The following is a 20,755-nucleotide window of genomic DNA, read 5'->3' as shown; positions in this document are numbered from 1 at the left end:
TGTATTTTCTGACAGTTTCTGACATTTTGCAAGAAGTGAAAACCAAGAAGTGTATGTCACAATAATATTATTTTTTATAATTAATAGTTAAAGTGAAATACAATCTGTGCTTAATTAATGGGATGATTATTATTTAATAGAGAAAAGCCATTATAGTGCTTAGGCTGTTTTATGACTGCGCAATATACACAATTTTGCTTATAACAGTAGTTTGTAGTCAGATTGCTCAAAGTACTTAATCATTAACAAGAGGATGAGTGCGGATGGGCTGTCTTTAAGAAGGCATGTGAACTCTACAGTTTAGCAGTGGAGATTTCATCATGGTGGTCAGTCAGGTTCACATAAGAATAAGGCTTCTGTTAGCCAGCTACCTCTTTCTCTCTGTCTATGGACAAACCTCGGGACCGTAAGTCTCATGTGATTATAAATAAACAATTTAATACTATTCGTCAAACAATTGCAGATTGTTACTGTGTAAGAATGTATGAACATTTATATGTAAAATGTGTTTTTATTTTTAAAAAATGAAGCAATTGTTTTGTTGCTTATTTGTATTACTATTTTACAAGATAAGGGGAAAAATTCATTTAAAATTCATCAATTATCAATGGCACATCAGGTGGCACCAGCAAGCAGTATTGTGATTTGATTACTTTATTAAGAGCTTTTATTACATTCTGATAATCATATTTGAAATTCAGAGCAAATAACTAGAAAAAGTAGCAAAAAGGAATTATGAAATAGCACCAGAAATTGAGATAAGAAACAGTACAGCTGGGATGGATCAGTAAGTCATAAGAAGTTACAGTACTCCAGCAAAATGCAACCAGTGAATTTAAGGAAATTTAACTTCTATTATGACAGTATGTAGATTAATTTCACTACCTATAAAAACATTTTCAGTAGAATTATTTTTAATTTGGAGTAAATGGACTGATTATATTAAAATAATATGCACAGACTTTTCTTGATTCATAAATGGTTAGTGGGTAATTCTTTTAACATATAAAGGACTAACTCCCCATGTTATATTATATATAGTTGCTGTTAAAAATGGGGAAAATGTAAGACATATAAAATTAGAGATTTCTGTTCCAAAGAATGATGGCTGAATTTCCTGGTAATAATACTGTACTCACATTATTGTAAAGGTTGCCATTGTCTGTATTAGCCCACTGGAATAAAAATAAATAAATAAATAAATAAATAAATAAGTAAATATTAATGAAATAAGTAAAAACATTTCCAGAACTTTAATTCATTCATACAGTTGGGTTAAAAACAACATATATATTGAACACATTTTTCTTTATAATTCCCACCATCACCACAGTTAGAGCTCTAACAGACTAAATGAGACAATACAGCTTTTAAATTCTAAAGACTTAGAATACCTAACTCTGCAAGAATACTATTATAATACTATCAGAGCATTTTTTTCTTCTTTTGAATGTCCCTCAGTTAAATAGTGTGAGGTAAAGATGGTGTTAAGTAAAGAAATTGTAGATTATGAACTTACACACAAACGCATTGCACATGGGCACTTAATTTGCCCATTTTAATTGGCAAAATGTATTTGCCAGTTGTTTTAGATAATCATGCTAACTGATACCATTTTGTCCACTAAAAAGCAATTAGTCTGGATTCATTAAATTCAGAATTAGCCAATGTTGCAAACATCTTACACAGATCCTGTATAGCAATGGCAGTTATTTGCATGACTTAATTTGCAGATATGCGCAGGTCAGTGTAAGTTAAGTCTCTCTGTATAAACTTTTGCAATAGTATTGATTTTTTAGCTCTGTTCTGTTTAGCTAATTGATTACTTAAACAGTTGCTGTGATCTGGCTACAACAGTTTGCTTCAGTCTTTTCTCCATTTTTCATTGATTGCATATTATTCAGTTGAATATTATCAAACCTTAAACCTGCATTTTTGTCTTTAGCTATATCATGGTGACATTTCCTGCAGTAATAGGGGCTGGCTCTGATGCCAAATTTTGTGTGAGTCTTTTAAAGTCTAATGAGACTCTGCAAATGAAGATTTATCTTGTTCACAACAACCAGAGCAGGACTCTTTTACGAAAGACAGTGGAAAAGGACCTTCACCAGTGCTTTCATTTTGAGGTCAGAATTCCAAGGAATGTTGTATTTGTTTGTTTGTTTGCTTGTTTATTTGTTTATTCAGTTAGGAAGTGTAGTATAAGTTTATTTACCTAGTTAATTTATGTTTTATTTAATTATTATTTATTAAGTTAACAATGATTTTAGTTAGTGTTGTTCAACATGGAATACTTCAGTGGAATCTTCACAGGCCCCACAGGTTGAGGGTAAATCAGTGCAGAAGATCAAAGTAGAAGTCAAAGGGGAAAGTTTTAAGATGACAGAGGAAAGGAAAGTGATGTTTAAATCCTACAACACATTGACTTTTATCCAGACTGATAAACCCATCTACAATCCAGGCCAAACAGGTGACTCATTACTGCAATAACCCCTATTTTTAGTTTTCAACTATTGAAAGTTTAATTGTTACTGAAGGTGCAACCGAATCGTTTCACAATTATTGTGTTTCCACAGTGAATTTCAGAATTGTCTCTACGGATTATAAATTAATCCCATTTAAACAAACGGTAGGAGGCGAGATTTATAATAATATATAAAACACACCTATGTAAAAGTAAAATAGGCTGCTTGATTGTCATTTATATTTACACCAATGTTTCTTCCATCTATGTGTATATATTGCACAAATTCCACTGAATAAAGCATACTTGTTTTTGATAATGTCCTGGATAATTTTATGGTGTCTCAATAATTATATAATGGAAATTATAAAGTTTGATTTTCATCTTATACTCTACAGTACAGCACAGTGAGCCTTCAGGTAAAGTGGAACCAAACACAAAAACACACAATTACATTTTTTGACACCCTTGTTCATTTGTAATATCTGTAACACAATGATTCTTCAACATCTTCACAACACTGAACTAACTGAAGATATGTTTTGTGGAACCAAACAGGATAATTATGGGAATAGGATTGGTCAGTGGACAAATGTGTCCTCAGCAGGTCTAATACTGCAGCTTTCTCATGAGCTCAATGCTGAAGCTCCACAGGGACAATATAAGTTAACTGCTGAGATTGGAGACAGGTTGATCATACACCAATTTAAAGTGGAAAAGTATGGTAAGTGACATTACTAATAACAAAGAATGTTTTTTTTTTTGCTTATAGAAATGTAAGAATATTTTTAGTATTTGTAATAATAAACTGTATCTGATTTAGTTTTACCCAAGTTCGAGGTTACATTAAAAGCACCACAAGAACACAGTGTGGGTGAGGAGGAAGTGAAGCTAGAAATATGTGGAAAGTATGTTTTAAGTTTATTCTCAAAAATGAAAAAAAAAAAACTTTTTGTATTTCAGTTTCACTGAATGTCTAGCAAATGTGTGTATGATATCTAGCTTGAATTTATGTATGTATTTTTGTAACTCTATTGTATGAAGGTACATTTATGGACAGCCAGTACCTGGTCAAGCTGTGGTTAAAGTGTGTCGCAAAGTATGGCGGAGCTATATTATGGTCACGTGTCAGAGGGAAACGGTGAAAGTGTGTATTCAACACACTTTAAAGACACTCATTTCTCTCTCTCTCTCTAATGAAAATTCACAACATTTGTTTTTGGGTGTTCCCATAGATGAGTCAGACTGGCTGTGCATTTCTTATTTTCAATATGTCAAACTTCATTAATACTGACTTTGAAAAGAAGTCTGAGAATATTCTTGTTGCTACTGTTACACTCACAGAGGAAGGAACAGGTGAGTCAGTAACAGATCCCAAAAAACATAGATTAGAAAGGAGCCAGATCTAGTGAGACTGATCCCTTATGTTATACTTTAAGTCTATTATTTAACATAATTTTTGTTTGTATTTAATAATAACATACTGTGTTTTGTTTCTATTTGCTTAGGTATTTCTGTGGTGAAATCTGATAAGATAAGATTTTCTTTCCAAATTGGTAAAGTGGAAATCCTCGATTCACCAAAAAACTTTGAGCGGGAAAAAGTTATAGAAGGAAAGGTATGTATTTTAAACAGGTATTTTTTTAAAAAAAATATCACTTTAAAAAATTGTTTTTCCTTTTTGGTATTTTTTACCATTTTGGATTTATGTTTAAAAGTACCTTGACAGCAGTTCCCTGTTCAACAGATTAAAGTTACTACCTACAGTGGAACACCAATTCCCAACAAGAAAGTGTATCTTTCAGAACTTGAACGGTGGTCTCAAACACTTCTACTCAATCTTACTACAGATAGTAATGGCTTGGCAAACTTCTCAGTCCCTTCACCTGAACATCCTAAAACAGAGATAACATTATGGGTATGATACAATGACTCAAGCAAAAAACAACAATAAAAAATGAATATTTTCTTCCATAAAATCATTTATTCTATAATATAATTTTCTGTTATTATTATTCCCATATCACTGGTGTCTAGGCAAGTGTCTATCCAAAGAACACATTTCATGCAAACAAAACACCATTCTTTTTAAATGCTGCTGTACGTATACAGCTGTTCCAACCTGCTACACCTTACAGTCCAGTGTTCAGTGATCTCTCAATAGAGCACTCAGAGGAACCATTTAAATGTGGTGCTGAAATTCCCATAAACATTAACTACTATATTGTTGGGGAAACTACTGAAAGTTACAGTATTGATCTTATATACATGGTAAGTACATGTAGTAACTGTGTGTTACTAGGAAATACAAGTCACCCGTACCTTACATTCATTCCAGCTACTCTAAATGTATTTCACTGCATAGTGATTATAATATATTTTGTGTCTCTCGTTCAGGTCTTGTCTAAAGGAGCCATAGTTCATCATGGACATGAGTCAGTTGAACTTCAAGAGTCTGCAGATCTCAGAAGAGGAAAAATCACAGTCAAACTATCTGTTGATGCTGAGCTGTCTCCTTTAATGCAGGTTGTTGTGTACTCTGTTCTGCCCAGTGAGAACATCATCGCTGCTAGCAGGGAATTCCATGTGGAGAACTGTTTCATAAATAAGGTAATATTAGCATCTTTATTAATAATTTATGTTTATTGAATTAATCAGTTTGCTTTCTTGTTTGACATGAAAAAAAAAACTGTCTAAACTTGTTTTCATCATGAACTCCAGGTTTCGCTACAGTTCTCTCCCTCCAAGGCAGTTCCAGGTGAGAAGAACACTCTCGAGCTCTCAGCTCTTCCTGGTTCCCTGTGTGGCCTCAGTGCAGTAGATCATAGTGTGTACATCTTAGAGTCCAACAAACAGCTAAACAGTGACAAGGTGAAATTAAGATACTAAATATTAAGTTACTGAATATTCACCACAAGTGCTTTTTTAATTTTTTTTAAGACACAATGGTTTAATTTGCATTTTAGAGAGCATTGTACTTAATGCAGGTTAAAATACTATTAGCTATATATATATATATATATATATATATATATATAAAGCCTATAGCTTGTTTAACTCTAGTCCAGTCTCAGTTTAATCTTGATTTTGAGTTTGATGCATAATAATCCAAAATATGATTGTCAACCATTTTGAATGTTCTTAACAGCATTCCTCTTTAAACCTCTCCTATGCCATTTGTTTGAATTTTAGTATTTTGGTAAATAGCATCTAGAGATAATGCAAGATAAGGCAAAAGGTTACTCAAATAACTCTGAATGGCAGACAATGGAATGGAATTTAAGTTGTTGCCCATATGATAAAAATGTGCTTTATTATGATACACTATATTGCCAAAAGTTTTGGGACACCCCTCCAAATCATTAAATTCATGTGTTGGTTTTCTGGGGTTGGGCTTGGCCCCTTAGTTCCAGTGAAAGAAACTCTTCAAAAAAATTTTGACAATTTCAAGCTCCCAACTTTGTGCGAACAGTTTGGGTATGGCCCCTTCCTGTTTCAATGTGACTGTGCACCAGTGCTCAAAGCAAGGTCCATAAAGACATGAATGAGTGATTTTGCTGTGGAGGAACTTGAATGGCCTGACCTCAACCAAATAGAACACCTTTAGGATGATTTAGAGTAGAGACTGTGAGCCAGGCCAAAACTGGGATGTCTGCCTTTACATACACATGAATTTACCAAAGGTATTCGATCAGGTTGAGGTCAACCTGACTCGCAACAAACTCGCTCATCCATGTCTTTATGGACCTTGCTTTGTGCACTGGTGCACAGTCATTTTGGAACAGGAAGGGGTCATCCCCAAACTGTTCCCACAAAGTTGAGATAATGAAATTGTCTTGGTATGCTGAAGAATTAAGAGTTCCTTCCACTGGAACTAAGGGGCCAAGCCCAACCCCTGAAAAACAACACCTGAATTCAATTATTTGGAGGGGTGTCTCAAAACTTTGGGAAATATAGTGTAGTAATGCCTAATTTTTAGTTATTAGCACTTTCCTACTGCTAGTTGACGGAAGACATGGAGAGTTATTTCATTAGGTGAGGAATGCAGAGGGGCTCCCCCTCTGTGAAGGCTTTGGCCTTATAACTATGTGTCATTTTTATGGAAACATATATTCATATGTGAATGTTATGCAAACATTAATATCAGAAACATTAATAATTAAAATATAAAAAATATTAAATAAATGTAATTTGTTGTATCACCCATAGATATTTAATTTGTTGCAAGTGAAATCAGAATCAGATTATCCCTATAGAGTTGAAGATGAGCTGACATGCTTGCATGTTAGACCCCGGCGGGATGAACAGGATGACCATGCTTACAATATATTAAAGGTAACTGACTGGCTGGCTGGGAAATATTGCTTGTGTTTGTGAATGTGAATCTGTTTGTGAATGTGAATCTAAAAAAAAACGATGAAAATAATGTATTTAATACTATTTATTCAGTTTAAAGTGATTTTTTTTTCATTTGAAAGTACTTGGTTACATGGTTGACTGTTAATTGATTTGCTGCACTGATGACTATGAATAATTATCACCTGACAGAAAGTGGGGCTGAAGATGGCAACAAATTTGGCTGTTAGACGACCTCGTTGTTTGGTGTACAGAGGCATGCATTATCATCAATATGGTACATCCATCCATTTATTCATATATTATTGTTCAATAAATAGTAGAGTAGGTGGTAATGGTAGTGGGTACCTTTAAGAGCATCTTGATAAGCATAAATATATAGTCCTAACCGACATAACAACTATTGTATAAATTAATAAGTTTTGCTTTTGTTTATTTTTTCCAGGTGTGTCACTTGGCTTTAAACTTGTACTGTCAGAACACAAACTATTATTCCCAGAACCGGAAATTCACAAAGAATTCCCAGAACTGCAAATTCGCAAAGAATTCCCAGAAACTTGGATATGGAAGCTTGTTGAAGTGGGGTTAGGGATTGGTATTTTATTTTTATTTATTTATTTTTATTTAATGTTTATCACTTTTAAACATAAAAAATAATAATGTAATTCTCCACAGGGACTCTGGGTCAGTACAGCTTCCTGTCACTGTTCCTGACACTATCACCACTTGGGAGACCGATGCTTTCTGTGTGTCCTCTAAGGGTCTGGGTCTGGCTCCTCCTGTTCAGCTCACTGTGTTTCAGTCCTTCTTCCTTGAGCTCTCACTGCCCTACTCCATTATCCGGGGAGAGGTTTTTGAGCTGAAGGCCACTGTCTTCAGTTATCTTTCCAAATGCATTATGGTACTGTAAGGCTGAGATTATATCTTTACAAGAATTGTAACATTTGAGATGCACAGTAAAGTAATCACCTGTGCTTCTTTGATAGATTAAAGTGACTCCAGCCCCTTCCTCAGATTACAAACTGGAACCATCTTCTGATGGCGAGTATTCATCCTGCCTGTGTGCATATGAAAGAAAGACCTTCAAATGGACTCTGATTTCCTCTGTGCTTGGTGAGACTTCAAACCACTTCAGCTTGAGACAGACCCTTGTATATCTATTGCATTACATTGTGGAGACTTGTTGAGCTTGTTATTATGTTCCAGGAGTCTTGAATGTGACAGTGAGTGCAGAGGCAGAACAATCCCAGACTGTGTGTGATAATGAGATTGTGAATGTTCCAGAGAGAGGCCGTATTGACACAGTTACACGAAGCCTTATTGTACAGGTTGGTCTAAAAGTTTGAAAATTTATGTTTAGGCAAATTATTTCTATGATCTAATAACAAATTTCCTCTATGTAGGCTGAAGGGACTAAAAAGTCAAAGAGCCAAAGCTGGTTAATATGCCCACGAGGTTAGACTTACACATAAACTGGTGCCCACAGTACTGTAACACTCAGTAAAGATCATTAGTAAACATATTTTCACTACAGGCAACAGTGTTTCCGAGGAATTTGAGCTGACTCTTCCTGAGGATTTAATAGAGGGATCAGCACGAGCTTCTGTTTCAGTGCTTGGTAAGACAGAAAACATTAGAGTGAAATAAAGTACATTTCTCATATGCCATAAATTTGAGGTGTAAACTGTTCTGTTGGCAACAAGTATAATAGAAAATTATATAAAATGATACAGCAGTGGTGAAAGTCAACAAAAGAATAAATACCACTGCTCAAACAAGCATGCAAACAGTACTGAACAGCATATTTTACATACATGCATACATACATACATACATACAAACACACACATACATACATAAATACATACATACATACATACATACATACATACATACTAACTATACTAACCTTGAACATGATTATTAAAAATTTCCACCCATATATTTTTACCTCAAACACTCTGAACATCATTGGGTTGAACTGGAACGCACAGACTGCATGCCAGGCCTTCTTACTCTACTTCAATGCCCAACCTCTTCAGTGCTTGGTGAGGTTGAATGAGCACCAGTGAATTGGACAGCCTTCCCAGAAGAGTGGAAGATGTTATAACCGCAAGAATAAGCAGGAATAAATCTGGAATAGTATGTTTAATAATCACATATGGGTATAGTGTCCACAATTGATGCCATATATTATATTTAAGAATAGAATAAGAATATTTAATTCAATTAAAAAATAGTTAAAAATGTAAGTAATTTTAATTTAATCGCATTTTTAACAATCATTTATAATTTGTACCAATTGTTTATTATTTATAATCATAATTTATTATCCATTGTCTATACCTGCTTTATTCCTAATTAGGGTCAAAGGGGTCTGCTGGAGTATATCCCAGCATACATTGATCACCAGCCACCACAACCACACACACTCACGGGCAATTTAGAATTACCAATCCACCTAATGTACATGTTTTTGGACTGTGAGAGGAAACCAGAGAACCCGGAATAAACCCACACAGGCATGGGGAAAATATGCAAACTCCACCCAGAAAGGCCCGGGATTCAAAACCAGGACCTTCTTTCTGTGAGGCAACAGTGATAACCACTAAGCCACCATGCTGCCCCCTCATAATTTATCAACAGTGAGAAAACCAAAGAGATATAATTCTTTATAAAATTCTAAATGGATTAAACACAACCTTCATAATATTAAAATAGGCCTATGTTAGAGCAACCCCTTTCATGTTTTAAAAATATTATATAAAATGAAACTTTAGGTTATAGCAGTAAACCCAGTTCTCTAATAGCGTAATGCCCCTTTGTGCTGTCCCACCAGAAACAATATTACTCCAGCTAAGATTGGCTTGCAGGTGTGATTTTTATGTGACAGAGGAGGACACATCTTATAGTCCTCAGCACTGCATAATCAAATCTAGATAAACACACTTCTTGCTTGCTACACACAGAGGGTGGTCCAGTGAGATAAGTTCTTAGTATTTTAGGAACAAAGTGAGGCTGGTGTCTGGCTTGGGCTGCTCTAACCTTGGCAGCAGCATGCTATTTCATACACAGGAGAAAATGGCAGGCCCTGGCTGTTGGCATGGATGGTGTCATTTTCCATGGAAGCAAAAGTGGAGTGCTTTGCCCTTCCTACATCTCCTCACAATGCTTTTTATGGTGTTCCTCACTGAGCCACCACCTAGGGTGTACAGATACAAGTTCATTTGTCTCACCCAGCAATGGGGAAATGGCATTGAAGAATAATGAGTTCTGAGAGCAGCCCAGTGGGCCTTATGACAAGAGCATGGAAGGACATGCACCATGGGGTCTTCGACTGTCAGATAGCTCCATGATGCAACATCAATTATGCTGGCAAGTGAAATGTAATAATGCTTTTGGAGAGAGAGCATGAAGGGCAATGTCCCAAAGACAGTGAAACAAGATTTAAGATTTTAGGAAATACCATGTCCATGCACTTTATGGATGACATGATCGCTCAGCTGAAATGGTTTAGTCTGGAACTGAGATTAGAATGTTTGGATGCTTTGAGCTGTATATCTCATTGACCAAACCAAGGCTGATAATATGACCTGGGATTTCAACTGCCATTTTCAGCTCCAGACTCTTTATTGCCTGAAAAAGCCATTATTAGCTGATTAGCTGGCTCTAGGACAGCTGCTGTCAAATGTGCTTCAAGTGGGACTGAATAGTGATATGTATTCCACGGTGTCAAATTTGATCTTTCCCATATATCTGCTCACAACAGAATCCATAATTATTAAGTGTGTAAATGGTTTATATACTGATTAAACACACTAATAGTTTCTATAATATTAGCGTGTAATTTTGATGACTAGAAGTGTTTGGTAAGTAAATAACTCTTTTCCAACAAGACACAAAAGTGAATGACTTGGTGTTGTTCACTGCTATGCATTGGTTCAGAATGTGAAATGGTAGTATTAGGCTGTGTGATCAGTTTACATTTTTGGGCAAATCATGGAACCGATCAAATCATTTAAAAGACAAGTCTTACTAAAGTAACATCAAATAACTTGAAGATCCAGCTTTAGTTTAAGTAAGGCAGCCTTAACACCAGCCTGCAGAGCATTCACTGCTGCTCTTGACCTCTCCTGCATAACACAGCTCTCCTGAAGGCTCTCCAGAATGGCAAGCTGTCAGCCACAGCCACTCTTTGAAGAGTGAGCACTTTAATGACGTTCAGAAAATAAGTTGAGGGCACAGGGAGAACAGGGTCTTTCACAATATGAGAGACAGCTATACTAAGATCCTCTAAGAATCCAGCCCTGGCAATCCAGAACATTAGAAATGAGAACTTTAAATGAGAAATGATATATATATATATATATATATAAGACAACAGTGAATTGTTTACAAATTCTATCATTTTTTGTCTGTTAATGTATTGTATTTTTGCTAAGGTACAATGAATATACAAGGGATATTGTTGAATATTGTTGTTCCCTTTTTGTAGGGGACATAATTGGCCATGCATTAAACAATCTGAATGGACTTCTAATGATGCCACATAGCTCTGGAGAACAAAACATTGCTCTCCTGGCCTCCAATATCTACATTCTTTGGTATTTAGAGAACACTCAGCAGCTCACCACAGATATCTGTGACAAGGCTACAAGTTTCCTTAAGAGTGGTAGGTATATTTCTGTTTATAATCTGTACATGTCAATACTAGCTATCATGATTATATTCTTTCTGAAGTGATAAGAATCAATTATTTATTTTTACACAGGATACCAGAAGCAGCTAAACTATAAGCATTTTAATGGTGCATATAGCACATTTGGTTGGGGAGAGGAGAACACATGGTAAGAACTTTTCAGGTAGTTGTAATGATAGCTATTAAATATGTAACATTTGTTTCAGCTATTGTGAATTTATTTTGGAAACTGTTGGGGAAAAAAATATATTTTAATTACAGACAAAAATAAATGTCCATCACCAGGTTAACTGCTTTTGTCTTAAAGACTTTTGGCAAAGCACAACATTACATCTTCATTGATCCAGAAAGCATTAACAGAACAAAGCAATGGCTCATAGGTATGCAGAGATCAAATGGCTGTTTTAAACAACAGGGACTTCTGTTTGATAATAGAATAAAGGTATGTCTGGTTCTAAGGCTCTCCATACTGGAGAACACATTTCTGTATACTAAATTTCTGCTTTATGTGCACAACATTTTCATTTATTACAGGGTGGTGTAAATGACGAAGTGACCATTACTGCCTACATCACTGCAGCATTCCTTGAATTGGGCATTACAGTGCAAGTAAGAGCATGATACAGTTTTACATTTTGCTTTCAGGTGACATAAATCAGTAGGGAGGGTCTGCAAAAGTCATAATAAAACTCAAACTGAAACTTTCTAACTATTGCATTTTTTATTTATCATTATTTATGCTGTAATTGTAGGATCCTGTGGTGAATAAAGGGTTATTCTGTCTCAAATCTTCAACTGGTAACCTGACAAACACCTACACCACTGCATTGTTGGCCTACACTTTCAGTCTGGCTGGAGAGAAGGAAATTCGAGGACAACTACTTAAAGCGTTGGATGATGTTGCTATTTTAGGAGGTATGGAATGAGTAGAATAATTTGTAGCATATACATCTATTTAATTTGAATTAAAATATCTACCTTAAAATAACTATCATGTTTCGCCTCTTCTTGCATGGGTTTCCTTTCTGCCAGTATATTGGCTACGCTCCTACAAATGAATGAATATGTGAATCTGTGGCACCCTGATTCTGGCCCCTCAAAGGCTGTATTCCTGCTTTAAATCTAGAGTTCCTCAGAGGGGCTCCAGATTTAATGTGACTTGGCATGAAAGGGAATATCAATTAATGGTACATTACAATCTTAAGATACCAAAATTAACACTATTCTCACAAATCTCCCCCCTGTGCTTCCAAGCATAAATGGCACCCTGTAGCACCATAGCATGATTTTACTTCTGCTTATGTTAAGTTTATGTTATGATATATTCCTTGTTTGTTTACTTTACCATGTGTTTTTGTTTTGATTGATTTGTTTTGATTTTGTTTGATCTCTGTATCCACTCCTGTCATGTCATTTCCTGTTTCCCACATGAGTCATGATTAAGTTCACTTGTTTTCAGTTTTACTATGGATTTATTGTACATTCCGTGTGTTTCTGTCCACGACATCACCAAGTCTTCTGTTCTTTGTTGCTGATACCACTTTCTAGACAGTTGCCTGTTCCTGACCTGCCTGTGACTTTTCTTTAGTTTTGCTAATAGCCTAGCGAGATATCTGTTTTTGGCAAGTTTATTATCCAGAGCCTGCTTTGAACCTGGATTTTGACTTGCCTTTTAACTTGTTTTTTGGATTCACTCTGACTTTTGTTTGAATAAAGAACTCATCCGCACTATGGCGAGGCCAATGTGGCAGCCTCCCAGGCCCTGTTCTAGTGCAATGGTGCTCTGTTTCAAGCACCATTGTACGCTGAGGCCAAGCTGTTCTAGTCCCAGGCAATGCTTATTCCCCAGGCACTGCTTCTGTTCCCCAGGCACTGCTTCTGTTCCCCAGGCCCTACTCTAGTCTCACACCCTGCTTCAGTCCCAGGTACTGTACATTGTCATGCCCTGATCCACCCCCAGCCCATGGTGGTTAGCATTGCAGACAGTGCTTTTGAGAGGAGTGTCTGTTACACAAGTTTTATGGATTTACCCTGTCCTTTTTTGATTGAAGAAATACCTACCAGCAAATGTATCCATTGCCTGTCTCTGTCCTGGAGCTCCATGTGACAACTATCTTCTTTCCTCTTCTAAAAGAAGTCGGTTAATTTCTTCTGGTCATTCATATCTCAATCAGCTTTTGAGTATCCTAAGCAAATTATCTCATTGTGATTCTTTAAATTTTAGATGGACAGCTTTACTGGACTCAGTCAGCATCAGATGACTCCTGCGACTTGTCAGTAGAAATCAGCTCCTACGTGCTGCTAGGTGTTCTTACTTCAGGTCAACTCACTGCTGCTAATTTGGGCTATGCTAATAGGATAGTCAGCTGGCTGGTAAAGCAGCAGGATCACAGTGGAGGTTTTTCATCCACCCAGGTATATTTATTTGATTTCAATTAAACTTTTATTGTCTCAGATTTTGACTTATAACAAAACTAATTGTAACTGAACACAAAAAACAGACAAAATACATCACAAAATAGCTTGAATTATAAATATTGACAGATTTTAATAATCTTCCACATACTATTGTACAGCTAAATATTTAGAAGTGCAATTGCTATCAAGACAAAAGACCCTTTGACACTTTCAGTCCTTTTATCAGGTGCCCTAGACCTATAGCCTGTGGCTATAACTCTTGATGGAATAGTTTGAGAAGGCCAAAATATCTCTGACTTCTGTCTTGCATTCTTACTTGCTCAAACCCAAATTTCTTCCTTTCCAAACTGGCAAAGGCATTAAGTATGTGATTACTAGTCAAGCTGAGATTATTATTATATCGTACTACAATTTTAATAAATAACAGAGGGTACATAAAAAGTATTATCATAAATGTAAAAGCATTAAGATAATAAACAATACTCCTCCTTTTCATCAGGACACAGTTGTGGCCCTCCAAGCTCTAGCTCTGTACTCCACTAAAGTGTTCAGCTCAGAAGGCTCTAGCACGGTAACTGTAAAGTCAGCAGATGGACACAGTCACAAGTTTGATGTGAACCAGAACAACAAGTTACTGTACCAAAAAAGATCATTGCAAGATGTTCCTGGCAAATACAGAATTAATGTGAAGGGCTCCACCTGTGTGTCAGTGCAGGTCAGTGCATTTTTTCATCATGATAAGTGTTCTGTGAATCTTCTTTCAAAATTTTGTGAGATAAGTGCTGCATATCCACATCTAGATTTGCAGTCTTTTTGGATATGATGCTGGTAACCTCAGATTCCTGCCAAGCATAAGTGTAACATATATAAATGTTTAATGTTGCATTCTGCATGTTGCATTCTTATATTCTTACGTGCAGAGTTTGCCAGGTCTTTGGGAGAAACAACAATGTTCAATAATTCCAGGCCCTGGAATCATTTCCAAATCCTAAATTCAAATATTTAGAAAGTAGCATGCAAGTTTTCACAATTCCTCATTTCTAAAACAATGCTAGCAACACTAATACTATAGTAATAATCTAGTATAATCTAAATAATCAAACTAATGATCATGGACTAAAGACTAAGTATAATCTTCATACTACCCTGATACGCCCACTTAAATGTTTTCTGTAATGAATAGAAATTTTGATGCTCATGGTTTATAGAGGTTACCTCTTTAAACCCAATGGATGCTCAAGGTTATTGCCATTTTTAAGTCATTTTCACAACCAATTAAACAGCTTCTTGGCTGTTTCGACACCTATAAATAAATTATAAACATTGAACACGAACAAGTATGGATGTATTTACTCTCAGTGTACACATGAAAAGAAATTCAGTATGAAGTTCCCCATTAATCTATGTTATACAAAGTCCTCTCTGAATTTATTGGAATGGCAAGGCCAATTCTTTTGTTTTTGCTATGCACTAAATACACTGGGGATTGAGATCAAAGATAAACAATATGTCAGAATTTCATTGTTAATTTTCTGATATTTACACATGACTTTCCCAAACAGTACACTAGACACTAGATTTTGGTGTGACAAAAACAATAAGTACCATGTTCGAGATGACAGGAACAACAGAAGCTTAAAGAGACACAATTATAAAGACACATTTTTTACATGTTCTTTATTGACTGCTTCAGGATTTGACAACTTTTCTCCTACTTTCAGGCTACACTTTTCTACAATGTTCCCACACGTTCTGAAACCAGTACACTGAGCATCACAGCTACAACCAAGGCAAACTGCAAAAACTCATTTGGAGCTGAAATTTTGTTCCTCCATTTCACCATCACGTAAGTGAATGTGTCTTTAAACCATGACCTAATATGAGAAAGTGACTGATTTTGAGAGATTTGGATTGTCAGTCCCTTATTAGATTAAATTGCAAAATATTATGGAATCAGTAATATAATGCAAGAACAACAGAACCAACTAATGTGTTATTAGCTGACTTTATCATAGACCGTTTACCTGATTTGTGCATGCTACTTCTATTATAGCATTAGCTACCGGGATCTGTCTCATAATGCAGCATTTATTTTACAGCTAGCTATTTGCAAGTTTATTTTTGTCTTACTGTGGATTTCCTTTTGCTACTTTTTACAAATCATATTGCCACGGTAACTTTTGCAGTACATGTGACTTGCTCCATTGCAGATTACTGCTGCAAGTGAAGTGGCACTTTGTATTTCCCAAAATACACTTCTCAACTACCAGCTGATCTCTTTAAACAGTGCAAAGTAGCCCTTCTCTATTTTTAAATTAATTTACAGCAGTATAGATCAATTAATATACAGACACAGTACTTATCTAAATCTTTAACATTTACCATACTAACCACTGTTTTGAGAAGGTAATCAACATCAACTAACATGAGCTGACTAGGTTGTAGGTAAAGCTACTCACTATTGTTGCTGTACTCCAATTTCAGTTCAAAATCTTGCATGAATGTTTGAAGTTTGCTATAGTAGATTGGTACAGCAACAGCCACTCAAGTGTGTAAGTGTAAAAGTGTGGTTAAAAGAGCTTTTTACATGCTTAATACATGCTTTCAAAAAGGTGTCAATGTTTTTTTTCCAGTGGAATAATTACGTCATTACATCATGCAAATTACCACTTACAAGGCACCATAAAAGCAGCATAAAGTCATGACCACATATAAAAAAAAACAGCTATTGGAACGATCCTCCTTCACAAGTCTTTTCCCTAATTGTGGATATAGTTTCTGCCATGGAAATAGAAACCCTGTCTAAGTTAAATCTGCTTGGTGTGACAGTCTTCTGCTTACTGGGCAAAAACACAATACGTTATATCCAGACTTCTTATAATTAATGAGTAAATACCTAAATATTAACTAACTTTGTTTTTTTCTTTGTCTGTTTGAATCTTCAGATATAATTTGAAACTACACAGCTCTACCATGGTTATAGTAGACATGAAACTTTTATCAGGGTTCATAGCAGATCCTGATCAAGTAAGCAGAGGCAAACAAAAAATCTGTATTGTGTGTTTCTATACATAAATGGATATGCCAATGCTTTCATAAATGCTGTTCAATTATTAATTTACTAATGCAGAGTAATTAATGTGCTTACAAGCTTTCTTTGCTGAAGAACTATTCTTTGGTGAAACGAGTTGATTCCACAGCTGACCATATTATTATGTATATTACAGAGGTAAGATATTACAAAACTGTATATAACATTTAATTAATCACCTACAGTTGTGCTCAAAAGTTTGAATACCCTGAAAGAAATTGTTAAACAACAAATACTGTATGACTGTTAATGCAAACGATTTTTTTCTTATTTAAGGATAGTGGTCATGTGAAGTCATTAATTATCACATAGTTGTTTAACTCCTTTTTAAAACGTAATGATAACTGATCACTCAAACAACCCTGATCAAAAGTTTACATAAGTTTGAATGTTTGGCCACATTATAAACACACAGGTTGACACAGAGAGGTTTAAATGGCTATTAAAGGGAAGTTTCCATACCTGTGACTCATTGTAATTATAATTAGTAGCCAGTGAGTTTCTCAGCTCATGAGGTGATGCACTGACTTGGCTGGATACTGCACCATGGGGAAGCCAAAAGAGCTGCCAATCGACCTGTGTTATTACGTAGCTGAACTTTATAAAGCTGTAAAAAGGATGTAAAAAGATCTCTCAACACTTGAAAATGCCAGTCAGTACTGTTCAAACTCTGATAAAGAGGTGGAAAATAAGAGGTTCTGTTGATACTAAGCCACGGTCAAGTAGACCAAGAAAGATTTCCCTCACTACAGCGGGATGCAAAGAAAAACCCACAAACAACTTAGGGAGAAATATGCTCTGGAAAAAAGTGGTGTTTCAACACTTGAACATAAATGACCTGCATGGTCAATTTGCCAGGAGAAAGCTGTTATTGCGCCCATGCCATAAAAAGGCTTTCAGTATGAGTGATGAGAAAAAAATTCAACTTTATAGTCACAACTATAAAGGCCCTCCAATGGCTACAGCAAAAAAGGTGAAGGTTCTGGAGTGGCCACCACAGTCTCCTGACCTCAATATCACTGAGCCACTTTGGGGGGATCTCAAACGTGTAGTTTATGAAAGACAACCAAAAGATTTACAGGAACTGGAGGCATTGCCAGAAATAATGGGCAGCTATACCACCTAAGTAAATTAAGTACCTCATGCACAATTATTACAAAAGACTACATGCATCACTGATGCATGACTAAAAGGTCAATACACGATATTAACTTTAGAACAGGGATTATTTCCTCATTTTCGTTATTGTCATGTTTTGTTTGATGATTGTGCCGTTCTATTATGCCTAACATATGAACTTGAGTCCTATAAGAAATAAAATAAATTTGTTTCATCTTATCACTCATGTTTTCTTTAAAAAATGGAACACATCTTGCAAATTCTCCCAAGGTATGCAAACTTTTGAGCACAACTGTATTACACACATCTGCTGTACATCTGCTCTATTCTAATATGCATGCTTTATTTGGTGTATCTCTAACAGCTCCAAAGGAATACTCCTATCAGCTATCAGATACAACTCAACCAGGTGTTTCCTGTCAAGAATCTCAAGCCAGCATTGATCAAAGTTTATAATTACTACCAAACAAGTAAGAATTTCCAGGATTGTGTGTTTTAAACATGGTATTGGGAATATATTGCTTCCATTTACTAATTCTTTCATTTAGGTAATGACTCTGAGACGGAGTACACCTCCCCCTGTATGTAAGCAAGCTGATCTGCATTAAAGATTAAAAAGATTTCTGCATGTCTTAAGGGTGCTGGTTATTTGTCAGACCTAAGAAATAAATATGGACTTCACATACATATTGCATTGCTGCTACAATTCAAGTTTTAAAGTTTGGTTTTGTTGTTTTTTTTCTTTCAATATATATATCTCATGAGCATGAAGGTTTTATTCTAATCAGCCCTAATGAGCCCACACAGTAGAGAGCCATCATATATAATTGATGTATATTGTATATGATGTAATATACACAAATCAGGCATAACATTATGCCAAATATTGTGTTGGTCCCTATAGTGTTCTCGTGCAGTGTGTAGAAACTCTGACTAGACACCAAGTTAAACCGTAGCCAATGAAGACAGAGTTGTAGTAAGGTTGATTCATTTACTGTTACTCTTCCTCATTAACATTTTCGTTGAAAACTGTAATAAAACAATTCAGCAATATTCAGTGTTTGTGTCTTGACAAATATTGCATTATAAATGACTAACAAACAAACTACTATTCTCCTTGTAGTAGCAGTTACAATGGCTATTAGCATCACTGAAAGCATGTACACAATGGTAAATGTTTTTAGCATCTTATCAAACATCTTTTTGACAAAATCATTACTAATATATGATCTTTAACATGTCTAATGACATATGAATGAACTTACGGCATTGCCTCTATAATGTTTTTTAGTGGATGCAATGGATTATCAGAGAGAGCACACCATGTCTGTCTCATTGTTTTCATGGATAAGCAGGAGCATTAACAAGTAGTGACTAAACTTAACACATGCAACAAATATAAATTTTTACAAACATGGTAGATTAAGGAAAAGTAATAATGAACTTCACATTTTCACTTGAGAATATGTACCAAAAAATATTTAAAGCAGATACTTGAAAGTTACATTTCTTAAAGGGCAACACAGTCCCTCTTTTGCTGCCAAAACAGCCCTGACCTGTCAAGGGATAGACTCCACTAGATCCTTGAAGGTGTGCTGTGGTATCTGGCACCAAGATGTTAGCAGCAGATCCTTTAAGTCCACTAAGTTGCGAGGTGGGGCCTCCATGGATCCGACTTGTTTCTCCAGCATATCCCACAAGATGCTCAATTAGATTGAGATCTGGGGAATTTGGATGCCAAGTTAACACCTCAAACTCATTGTTGTGCTTATCAAACCATTCCTGAACCATCTGTGCTTTGTGGCATGGCGCATTATTCTGCTGAAAGAGGCCACAGCCATCAGGGAATACCATTGCCATGAAAAGGTGTAGATGGTCTGCAACAATGCTTAGGTAGGTGGTACATGTCAAAATAACATCCATGTGGTTAGCAGGACCCAAGGTTAACCAGCTAAACATTGCCCAAAGCATGACACTGCCTCTGCCGGCTTGCCTTCTTTCCATAGTGCATTCTGGTGCATTGTGTTCTTCAGGTAAGCGATGCACACATACCCGGTTGTGTTGGTACTTTCGGTGGTGCACAGGGGTCAGCATGGGCACCCTGACTGGTCTGCAGCTATGCAGCCCCATATGCAACAAACTGTGATGCACTGTGTTTTCTGACACCATTCATCTAGCCATCACAACCTGGCCCTTGCTCAAATCCTTACGCTTGCCCATTTTTCCTGCTTCTAACATCAACTTTTAGAACAAATTGTTCACTTGCTATCTAATATATCCCACCAACTAACAGGTGCCATAATGAGGAAATAATCAGTGTTATTCACTTCACCTGTCATGTTATGCTTGATCTGTGTATTTCAGCCTGCTTTTGGTGGATGGCCTATCCAGGCTGATTCTTTACCATTTATTAAGTAATGGATATAATGGTAATATAAATGATGTTTAAAGGGATATTTTGTATAAGCAAGCCCTGATTATTTTTATTTTCAGAACTTTGTTACTTGTTAGTTGTAGTTATTTGTCAGAGCCCGTATTCACAAAGCCTCTTAAGCCTAAAAGTTGCTCCGATTGACGAAATTCTAAGAAAAATCTTAGAATTATGACA

The 20,755-nt window shown here is 35.9% G+C and overlaps 1 protein-coding gene across 2 annotated transcripts; it reads left to right on the top strand.

Annotated features, from left to right (window-relative positions):
• The first annotated feature begins 272 nt into the window (after positions 1–272).
• On the top strand, positions 273–18,835 carry LOC131368050 (alpha-2-macroglobulin-like). Of its 2 annotated transcripts, XM_058413884.1 has the most exons (34): positions 273–406; positions 1,946–2,126; positions 2,314–2,470; positions 2,577–2,629; positions 2,863–2,883; positions 3,023–3,188; positions 3,288–3,372; positions 3,509–3,611; positions 3,700–3,820; positions 3,973–4,082; positions 4,212–4,382; positions 4,502–4,735; positions 4,862–5,074; positions 5,186–5,335; positions 6,674–6,799; positions 7,013–7,097; positions 7,266–7,404; positions 7,496–7,721; positions 7,807–7,933; positions 8,027–8,148; positions 8,224–8,275; positions 8,355–8,438; positions 11,316–11,492; positions 11,592–11,667; positions 11,805–11,961; positions 12,054–12,128; positions 12,272–12,434; positions 13,744–13,934; positions 14,437–14,652; positions 15,659–15,783; positions 16,883–16,964; positions 17,089–17,166; positions 18,512–18,617; positions 18,696–18,835. In XM_058413884.1, exons 1-34 carry the CDS (start codon positions 321–323, stop codon positions 18,734–18,736), a joined length of 4,299 nt encoding a protein of 1,432 aa, XP_058269867.1. In that variant the 5' UTR covers positions 273–320; the 3' UTR covers positions 18,737–18,835. The 2 variants fall into 2 exon arrangements, with proteins under 2 accessions (XP_058269867.1, XP_058269868.1); XM_058413885.1 differs by lacking the exons at positions 2,314–2,470; positions 2,577–2,629.
• Positions 18,836–20,755: the final 1,920 nt, after the last annotated feature.

Source organism: Hemibagrus wyckioides, linkage group LG17, assembly GCF_019097595.1.
Source record: "Hemibagrus wyckioides isolate EC202008001 linkage group LG17, SWU_Hwy_1.0, whole genome shotgun sequence".
In the NCBI taxonomy this organism is placed as follows: domain Eukaryota; kingdom Metazoa; phylum Chordata; class Actinopteri; order Siluriformes; family Bagridae; genus Hemibagrus; species Hemibagrus wyckioides.
This window is presented reverse-complemented; position numbering and strand designations above follow the sequence as displayed.